This window comes from Rhea americana, unplaced genomic scaffold, assembly GCF_003343005.1.
Source record: "Rhea americana isolate MKP2758 unplaced genomic scaffold, rheAme1 scaffold_352, whole genome shotgun sequence".
NCBI classification, from domain to species: domain Eukaryota; kingdom Metazoa; phylum Chordata; class Aves; order Rheiformes; family Rheidae; genus Rhea; species Rhea americana.
The window spans coordinates 455,820-466,116 of record NW_028186482.1 but is presented as its reverse complement, the minus strand read 5'-3'; the positions used below and the strand labels follow the sequence as shown (position 1 = coordinate 466,116).

Sequence of the window (10,297 nt, the reverse complement as noted above, 5' to 3'; positions counted from 1 at the left end):
AGAAAAAGAAAAAGAAAAAGAAAAAGAAAAAGAAAAAGAAAAAGAAAAAGAAAAAGAAAAAGAAAAAGAAAAAGAAAAAGAAAAAGAAAAAGAAAGAAAGTGTGAGTGCTCATTAGCAGACATAATATAATTACTGCTAAGTTCACTGTAAACTGCATAGGTACCTATAGGGGATTGGGATCTGGCAGAAGACCAGACTGCTACTGGCAGTGAGCCAGCACAAATAGGAATGGGGAAATTGGTTAACTAGCAACAGGTCTGGGGAAGGATTTTTTTACTCCTGTCCTATTTTTTAATTATTTTTTTTATTCTCTCACTTTTGGCAGTACATCAAGTTCCCAACAGCGGGTTAAGTCCCCCAGTGGGTGCCACTGCTCTGAACACATCTTTCACCCAATATGTGGAGAAAACAATGTGGAGTACATCTCTCCTTGTTTTGCTGGCTGCACAAACAACACTGTTAATTCTTCCACACCCAAACATGTGGTGAGTACCGGGGTGGGACATGGCCACACAAATGAACTATCTTGTCTATGCAGTTGCCTTGAAGAGCCAGAATTCAAAGTGTTTGTTGAGTATTTGGGGGGTTGCAAAGCAGAATGCACCTTTCTTGCTGGTGACAGTGGAAGCTACAGCAATGGTGTAAAACATGAAAAATATACAATATAACAACACAGTGGAGTAGTTTATACCTGCCAAGCACAGAGATGTGTCTGAGGAGTTGGAATCTTTCAAAGGCCTGATGGAGGAAGCCAGACCAGGATATGCAAACTGAGGAATGTTGGAATGCTGCATCTGAAGTTAGACAACATGAACTGGGCACATTGCACTGTCAGAACAGGAGTCTATGTATGCATAAAGGATGGAGAATTAGGTGGTGTTTGACTACATAGGAGGTGCTTGATCTACACAGGGTAGATGTTACTAGGTGATAGAGACCGCAAGACACTGTGTAAATGCATGTCAAGGACTAGAGCTGGGAGATGGACTGCTGGAGAGTGAGACTTCATTGTGCTGCCAGCATGCAGATCTTCCACTAATTTAATATGCTGAATAAGTCAACCATAAAACACTGGGAGATCATTAGTAGTTCTTCTGAGTGAAGAAAGAACTCCCATGCCTTTGATCATCTGAGGTTCACACCAACCATTTCTCATGACTTCGAGCACTAGGCTGCCAGTTCTCATTTAGATGAGGGCAGATCTGCCTGGGTGTAGTGCAACATCACAACAATACTGGGAAATTTCTATAAAGCCCTGGGAGTTTGCTCAGCAAAATGAAAAATGGCAACACACCGTGTTGCAGGATGCTGTGTTACCCAGTGGGAAGCCATGGCTGTTCCATTAAAATTGGAATTGATGTTCTCATCATGCTTGCACAAAGTCAGGGCCCGGGAACAATGATTTTGATTTGCTGCTACCCTTACGGTTGCCAAATTCCTGTGTGCAGTAAACACTCATTGACAATATTTCTTAAAACCTTGTCCCAGTCCTTCTCTCCTGACACAGGTTCAGGAAGTAATTTTCCTCTAGCTAGCTCCATAGCCTATTGTATTGCTGAAAATCCCACTCTTCACTTCAGGAGCTTTATAATTTTTCTGATTGTTTCCAACAGATCTACAAGAACTGTTCTCTGATCCCTGCCATGAATGGGCTGTCCTCAGCAAAGACTGGGTCCTGTCCCCTCAGCTGTTCCCACATGCTCCTTCCTGCCATATTCCTCATCTCCTTTGCTGCACTGGTAGCATGCCTTTCCCACAATCCCCTCTACATGATGGTTTTACGGTGAGTAACAGGCCAGGGTTTCACAAGGCACATGTAAAGCATGATCTGCTGGGCATTAATCCCTTGCATTGGGATTAATGGAGCCTCTAAGCAGCTTTTTAGCAGTTGTGGAAGGAAGCAACCTCTCCCAGCTCTCCCTCCTCCTGCTTTAGGATATAACTGCTCCACCCAAAGTGATTTCTTCATTTCCAATCCAGTATTTATCCCCTTCTTACAGGCTAGAAATTGAGTTTCCAAACTCATAGGACTTTCATGCCCATGAAGTCTCAACCAAAGTTGTCATATGATCAGTTGAGAACTTGCCTCTTAAACACTTAAATGTGCCAAGTTTGGACAGGGCCGAAGTCAGAGAGAGTGTAAACTACCTGTCATTGAGTTGGGGCAATGAGGACATCTGCCCAAGATGCGGTATGTGAAATGTGACTGAGCATTACCTAGAGAGCCAGGTAATATGTTAGGGCTGCATAAATATCTGACAAGGAGATGGACTTTTTCACTAAGTGAATACATTTTACAGGTTTCCCTTTTCTTAGGAAACTTGCCAAGAAGGGTCTGTAAAAAACAAGAATTCCTCTTGTTTGCACATTTTCAGTTTCCCCCATTGTCCCCGACTACTCCTGGTTGGGAATCAAGCTACTTAAGATGACATTTTCTAAGAAGTGCAGTGTTTTCAGTTTTCAATAATGCTGCCGTTTGTGTTTGGTTTTCTGGGGAAACTGAGCAAGTCATTCTTAAAAACTAAACCCCACACTTTACATCACCTTGGTGATTTTTCCCTGAAAATGCCTATGGATTTCCAGGCAGAGCTGTCTAGTGAGGACCTCTGATCTCATCCTACTCTCCTGAGAATTTTTCAGTGTCTGCTCCCCCACTTCCCAGTTCTCTTCTGTTCTTAGTCACCAGGGAAAAATGTAGTTTGAAGTAGCTAAACTTGATGGCTCCTGTTAGACTCAGTGAACCCAGAAACCCTAAGTGCAGTGCCACAGCCACGCATAGTAGCTGTCCACTCTCTGTGACAAGCACAGCTTTCTGCTAGCTCTCAACTCTTGTGATTTCTCTCCTGCAGGGTGGTGAATCAAGACGAGAAGTCGTTTGCTATTGGAGTCCAGTTCTTACTAATGAGAATGTTAGGTGAGTGATGTCTCTCTTTACAGCTCCCACACAACCCTTCAGCAACTGCTTAAACAGGGAAAACAAAGGGAAGACAGCAGGGCTCTCAGAGTCTCTTGCTGCTTTCTGGTAGAGTTCTTGGGCCATTTGGTGGGTCTCTGCAGTGTGTGACTTCGTTTGAGTTTGACCCTTATGTTTCCCCATTCCAATAAAAGGCTTCAAACTCTCACTTACAGCCATGTTCTGCAATGCGGCACTAAGGGCCAAAACAACTGAGATCTCTCCCTGGTAGTGCTGAAAGGCCTCCAAGAAACGACAGACAGTGGATAACTTGCTAAAGCATTCACTTGGGCCACAAGAGATGTTGAACCTTCTCAGGGAGGCAAAAGGACAGCACACAATATTTTTGAAGTCAATAAACAGAGTATCATTTGGGCTTGTTTTGAGAGCTGCTGGGTTTGAGGTATTTAGGCATGCAAGCATGCAACACTGCAGGACAGGAAAAGTAGTCAGTAGCGCCCGCAGGTGATATGTAGCTTGACCCAGCCTCTCTCTCCAAAGCCTGGTTGCCAGCTCCAGCCATGTTCGGTGCCCTCATTGACTCTTCCTGCATCTACTGGCAGAAACAGTGCACCCAACGCAGATTCTGCGCCTACTACAACAATGACTTCCTCCGCAACAGGTACCCGCGCTCGCTCCACTGGGTCACCGCCAAACATGCACAAACACACACACACACACACACACACACAAGCAGTGTTTCTGCAGAAACTTCAAAAACCTCTGGCTAGATCTAGAAATGCCCCCAGGAAGGTGAACTGTCATGCTTATGCCCCACAATCATTCTCAACCTGGACTTGCTAAGAGGCAGTTCCTGGAGCCTAGCCTTGGGTGCCTGGGGCTCAGTCCTGCAGAGAAGGGTGTCCTTGTGAGGTTCACTAGTCATTTTGCCTCACCAAGAAAATCCAACTCCCTTGGGATTATTTTCAAAGTAGAAATTGGAGGACTGTAAAGCAGGTCCCTCAGTTCCCATGGCCCCTGCATATCTCTAGGTCTGGCTCCAAACACAAAAGCGTAGCACAGGCTATGTCCTAATGTAGAGGAAATACCATGCCCTAGTGTGTCTCACCACAGCAGCACCTGAAACTGGGAACAAGCCACAACTCAACCCAGTGCTGAGCAAGATGAGGCTAGCTGAGCTCCATTCCCTACACAGTAGCAACGCTATCTTTAGGCAGGACAAAGCCCAGTGTTGCTCCTGACAGGAATGATGCTCTTTTTTCTCTTGACAGATACTTAGGCCTGCAGATTGGGTACAAAGTGATAGGCACCGTGCTTCTTGTCCTCATCAGCTGGAAAGTTAAGAAGAGCAAGGAATATAATGTGCAAGAGAAGGCAGCTGGTCTGGTGTAGCCTGCCCAAGGACTGATTCTGACTGCACCTCCCCAGCCTACCTGTACCCACTACTAGTACTTTGTCAATGTTTTTTGTAAGGGAGCAACTTCATATTAGCAGCCAAGCTCCAAACTCCTCTACTGCAACTTGCACTGCAGCCCACCTACCCAGCCCGCAGTGAAACATCTCTGTGCTCCCGAGAAGGGACTTGCCAGCCAGGCTCTTCGGGAGGGCTGCAATCATCCACCAGCAGCTCAAATGTGTTACAATGCAAGCACTGCCTCATGCCAGCTCCATAGCCAACCCCAGAAGAAACCTGCCAGGGTGGTTGTGGGCTAGGTCATGGGTGCCAGGGCTAGTTTAGGACTAGCCACAGCCAGGACCACGTCCTCCCACGTTCTCTGGTGAAGCCTTGTCCCTTGTTTTGGGAAGCGGCAGCCTCCAGCCTCAATGACTGCCTATTGGGAAATGCCGAAGGCTTGTCGCGAAGCAAGCAGGAACATTTGAGCTGTTACAGGTCTCCAGAAAGGGATAAGGGCAGAGGAGTAGGAGCTGGAAGAGGTCTACAGCCCAGCCTCATTCCTTTTCCACAGAGGTGCCTGCTCAGAGAAAGAGCCTGCTTTAGTTCAGCATGTTTCAAGCCAGGTAATGTCTGCCTGACAGGGACAAGAGCAGGGGAGAAGTCTGAGAAGCACCAGGGAATTTCCCTCTCCCTCCCTGTACCCTTCACACAGGTCACTGTGGACACAGCGCATGAATTGTAAAAAGTTATTACTAGTGGTTTATTACAGAATATTTGTTTGTGTGTTTTTTAATAAACATCACTTTTCCAATTGTGGTGTTTTGCTGATTTCCCCATAAGCTCCTTCCTCTTTACCATGGGTTAGGTTCCTGTGATAGCTGCAGGTCATATACAGGGAAGTGCTGTTACCCCTTTTCACTTAATGGGAAGAATTGTGGCTTTGGTACAACATGCACTTGGCAGACCTTTCTATGGAAGAAAATCTCCCTTTGAGCAACAGGCCTTTGGGAGACCTCTGGAAAGGGATGACTGAACAGGTGCTCCTCACAGTGGCCTTTATAGCTCCACCAAGGAGCTCCTGCTCTCCTGACCCTGGGACTGAGGAGGCTCAACAGAGCTCAGCTCCTTTCAGATTACATTTAGATAAGCAAGATAAGCTCAGCTCCCCTAGACAGAAGGAGCCCTTGGCCCAGGAATTTTTTCTCAAGCATCCAACAATTTTCTATCAAGCTCCAGGCAAATCTATGCAGATGGGCACATATCTTAGAAAGCATGGCCCTGAGAGAGGCCATAAGAGCTCTGTGCCAGTCAGCCGTTAAGCTCACAATCCAGTACACTGTGTTTTCTAAATTGGTCATCAATTTTATGTTTGTGGTATGAAATACCTACAAAGGCCTGAAGTGAGAGAGAATGTCAGAAGGATGCTGGGTTGCTTTATGTAGTGTCTCACTGGCGGATCCAGGCTTAAAAGCTGGCTCCCAAAGGGTGAGACTTCAGTGACTCTTGATGCCTAATGAGCCATTTATGTTAACGATTTGGCAGCTGGTCTCCAAACCCTAGAGCAGCTGACTGGGCTGCCCAGAGGCTGGTGGGGCAGTGGTAGGTGACATCTGAGCTGGTTGGGTGCTGCTGTGAGGAAGCACCCCACACTAGACAGAGCTCTGCAGGATGCGAAGTGGCAAGGCAGGGGTGTTTGCTACCCTCTCCGATAAGACACAAACTTGGCTCCCTCATCTCTTTGGGTTGTCTCCTGACTTGGAACTTCAGGTTTTAATCCAGGGGTAAATCTCAGCATGGCCTTTCCTCACTTAACACCACTTCATGCTCCTGTGGCCATGAGACAGGTGCTTTGGGTGACCACCATGGTCAGCCAGGGGGAGTAGGAGCCTTCCCTGGTGTGGTGGCCTAGGTCCTCCCTGCCCAGACCTGCACTGTCACTGCCACGAGATGTCACTGGTGCTCTCCTGAAGGCCACTTGCATGCTACTGTGAGGTGTCTGCAGGTGCCTGGAGCAGTGCTTGGAGGATGAGGTTGATACTCCCAGCACCTGCAGAGCACAGAGCCCTCTCTGTGGGGACCCTAGAGCTTCCCATTCCCATCAAGGCTGCCCTATTTCACCTGTGCAGAGCCTGGAGCTGCCCTGTCACTCAGGGCACAAAGTGCTGTACACGTAGATTTGAGATGGCACAGAGCTGAGATGGGACCACTGAGGCAGAGGGTTCAAAGTACCTGGTGTGAACTGTTCCTGGATAGCCTCCTCTCTTGCTGCTTGGATGAACTGTGCCACACAGATTAAATGTGAAAAGAAGATGCTGAGTGCATTCCCCCAACTTGTAGGATGTTAGCTAGCTGTGTTCAAGGTTATCTGGTAAGAGATGGTGTGAAGAAAGAGCTGGAAAAAAACAACAGAAAAGGCTTGCCCCTTCTGCCCTTGGAAGCCACTATTAAGCTGAACCACTTGCCCCAGCCTTGACTGAGCTGCAACACCACTGTGTAGCAACAGTGGTGCCCCTGCTTGGTCACGTACCTCACTGCCTGGGCAAAGCCAGTCTGCAGCGAGACTGAAGGGCCAGCAAGGATTTACACGGGTGGGCTGTATATAGTCCCACCCAATGTCCCCTGCATCGTGCAGCAGGGTCTGCCAGGCACACAGCCCAATGGGAGCTGCAGAGCCTGCCTGCCATCCTTAGACGCACAGCTGAAGGGGAGGCAGAGAGGACCACAAGCTTCATGCTTGAGCTGCAGAAATGCTCTGCATGGGGGAGCCATCCTGCTTTAAGCTGCTGTGGCCAGGGCCCAGCAACAGAAGCAAGATTAATGTAATTCAACACAAGGACTTACTTCACTGCTGCCTCGGAGCAGCTCTGGTGGCTGCCGAGCACTGGGGCTGGAGAGGCAACACTGCTGGGAGTCTGTGCAATAAAGAGTAAAGGCCAGGAGAGATAGGAAAATCAGGGGCACCGGTCCCGGGAGAGCTAGTAGGCAGCTGTGCGCAGGCATCACTGGAGATGGCCCGAAGGCGGCGGCCCCGCGCAGGCGCGGCCCCCTACGCCTCCCTCCCCGCTCGCCACGGGCCGCGCCGCAGGGCTGAGGGAGGTGGCTAGCGCGGGCCGGCCTGGCTCGGCCCGGCACCATGTCTGCCGGAGGGGAGCTCGGGAACCCCCTGCGGAAGTTCAAGCTGGTCTTCCTGGGGGAGCAGAGCGGTGAGTGCGGGCGGGGGCATGGCCGCAGGAGGACTGGGAGGCTGCAGTGAGGCAGGGTGCTGCAGCAGGGTGAGAACTCGAGCGGTGGGAACCAACCTGGGCTCTAGGGGCCACATTGGGGCAGGGGGCTGCAGTGGGGTAAAGGCGTGGAGGGACTGAGCCAGGCAGGGGGCTGCAATGGGGTAGTGAGAACTGAGCTGTACTGGTGGGACTTGGGGGGTGGGGTGGAGCTGCAGTGTGGTAGGGAGGACCAACCTGGGCTTGAAGCAGCTGCAGAGGGACAGTGGGCTGCAGTGGGGCAGAAATGTGGTGGTGACTGAGCTGGGCTGGAGAGAGGGAAGCAGTGAGGCATTGGCAACTGGTACTTGAGCCCTTAGGGACTGCTTGTCTTTGCCCAGAACGGTGGCCATGGGAGATGTGAGGGATTTGCTACAGCCCCCCCAAGCCAGGGAACAGGGTGTCCCTCCTGGGCAATGCGTTCTGGCTGGCCGGAGGCTGTGAAATGCTCTGGTAGACAGGATTCTCTCTGACCTGTGTGCTAGTGGGATAAGGGATGCCTGAAGATCCGTTCAGGAGAGGGTGGAGGGTCTGTGCCAGCCAGCATTACAGGTGAAGGACAAACTGGGGTCCACCCTGCAGCTACCCAAGCAGCTCAGCTTTCCCTTTTGTGATTCCCCCACCCTATGCCCAGCCCTCGGAGAGATTAAAAAGAATGGAAAAAAGAGAAGCGGGGGAGAGGCTGCAGGGTGCAAAATGATTTGACCAGTACGTGGGGCTCCAGAGCCTCCAAGCCATGGTGAGACTTCTTATTCCTGCCTCTGTTTTCCTGCTCCTGAATTGCCACCTACCTGTGCAAAAGGAAGATTATTGCAGAATACAAGAGGATGTAACATGAAAAGACTGACTGCCATGGGGTAAAACTATGATTTTATAATTTTCTTAGTAGCTCCATTTGCAGCATCAAGGAAGAGGGATTACTGGGCTTTACTGTTCCCAAATCATACAGTTGCAGCTTACCTTTTTTTTTCCTTTGCTAGTGTAATACTAGTGCAGCAGTCATTTCCCTTTTGGAGGGAATCCTTCTGAAGCTTTTCCTTCTGGAGTAGCTAAAATGTTGTCAGAGTAAAGATAATAAAGGTTTGGTGCATAAGACAGAGGATTTGGTGACAGCCTCAGCAGAAGCCAACTCAGGCTGCTCTTCAGTTCAATCATCTTGATTACAGGCAGCATTCCTGGCTGCTGCCTCATTAGGGCTGAGCTGAACACTTTTCACCCAGCTGATGGCACAGGAGGCTGTTGACTAGCTGCACATGGTGCCCATCTTGCCTTGCATTCTCTACTTCCCACTTCACTTTGCAGTTTTCTACAATTTCTACCTTTTAACTATAGCATTTTTGAGTGATTTTACTGCTGTATAGGTTTTGTTTGTTTGTTTGTTTTGGTTTTTTAGCAGCAAGAAGCTTCCAGATGGACCTTCTGGGGACTGTGTTGTCTGTGCAGGACACTGCCCAGCTGCAGTCTCTGAGCTGCAGGATGTCTCACTAATTAACAGGGAGTGCTGTAAACACAGCCAGTCTCTTATAACAGCCATTTGTATTTCAACTACACAAAACCTTGTTGGACTAGGGTAGGAGGTGGCAGTACCACCTGCCTTTTCTGAGCATTCTGGAGAAAATCTGCATTTGTACCCTCTGCTTCTAACCTTTGTTCCTCTGTGGAACGAACCACAGGGTCCCGATGCCCAAGCACTGGCCCTTTACTCTGTAGCATCCACAGCCAGCTGCAGCTGGCAAGCTGTCCAGTGATAATCTGCAGATGGATGCCTTCAAAGCAAAGGAATCAGCCTGCATTTTCACAGCATTCCTCTTCCTCCTGCAATCCATGCTTTCAGTATGGGGAGACAAATTCATTAAATAGCAGTCAGTCCCTTCAGAGAGCTAGGTAGGGAACTTGGCTGGGTTTTTTCACCTTTCTGAAAGGTGTGTCTGCAAGACCTTTGCTGGGGTACAGGGCTGCTGATATTTCACTCTGGTGGCGATTGTGCTTCTCCCAATGCTGTGAGGGCCATGGGCAGGAGAGGCCCTGATGTGCAGTTGCAGCATGGTTACAATGCTGATGTCTGTTAATGGCATTCAAGTAAAGTGAGCACTCTAGGTCTCTTTTCCACAAACTGAACTAAATAAATCTGTTACGTGCACAAAAAGAGTTTTGTGATTTGTATCCCAGGGTAAAGATCTTCTGATTGAGGTCAGGGGAAGACACTGGTTTCAGAAGTCTGTGGACAGAAAGCTTCCTAAACTGCTTTCAAGGCAGTAGAGGACAATTTCTCTCATTTCCAGGGCAATTCCTCCTGCTCTCAGAGGGATGTTGGGTTACAGGAAAGGCTTACCTCTGAGGGACTCCTGGCTTCAAGACAGCCATGGTTCAAGGAGATGAGCCAGACCTTTCTGTTGCATTTCTCTGGATCATAAGAGTCAGCAAATGCTGTTGCTCCCTCAGTGGTGCAGGGCAGAGCACTTTTTTTCTGCCAGTAGTAATCTTGCTGCTTGCTAGCATGACTAGGAGAAAATATCCTGTGAATCTTGACTTGGGAAGTTGACTTCTGCTGGTGAAAATCCATATAGAGAAATCCCAGAAGCCTTTGCTGTGCCTTGAAAGGATGCAAAGGGCTGAGCTGGTTTGTAGTACTGTATCTCTCTTGTATCTCTCTTGTATCTCTCTTGTATCTCTCTTGTATCTCTCTTGTATCTCTCTTGTATCTCTCTTGTATCTCTCTTGTATCT

The 10,297-nt window shown here is 48.8% G+C and overlaps 2 protein-coding genes across 3 annotated transcripts in view; both read left to right on the top strand.

Moving 5' to 3' along the window:
• SLCO2A1 (solute carrier organic anion transporter family member 2A1) overlaps positions 1-5,122 on the top strand; it is a 41,811-nt gene extending 36,689 nt beyond the window's left edge. The window contains exons 10-14 of one of the 2 annotated variants that reach the window (XM_085311990.1): positions 327-486; positions 1,615-1,784; positions 2,851-2,915; positions 3,456-3,576; positions 4,187-5,122. In XM_085311990.1, coding sequence (XP_085168116.1) covers positions 327-486; positions 1,615-1,784; positions 2,851-2,915; positions 3,456-3,576; positions 4,187-4,307 — 637 coding nt within the window. In that variant the 3' untranslated portion in view covers positions 4,308-5,122. The remainder of the gene's footprint in view (positions 1-326; positions 487-1,614; positions 1,785-2,850; positions 2,916-3,455; positions 3,577-4,186) is intronic. The other variant, XM_085311991.1, reaches the window with a different exon arrangement.
• A 2,240-nt stretch (positions 5,123-7,362) lies between these two features.
• RAB6B (RAB6B, member RAS oncogene family) overlaps positions 7,363-10,297 on the top strand; it is a 27,202-nt gene continuing 24,267 nt past the window's right edge. Inside the window, exon 1 of the mRNA XM_085311988.1 lies at positions 7,363-7,514. Within this exon, the coding sequence (XP_085168114.1) occupies positions 7,445-7,514 (70 nt within the window). The 5' untranslated portion in view covers positions 7,363-7,444. The remainder of the gene's footprint in view (positions 7,515-10,297) is intronic.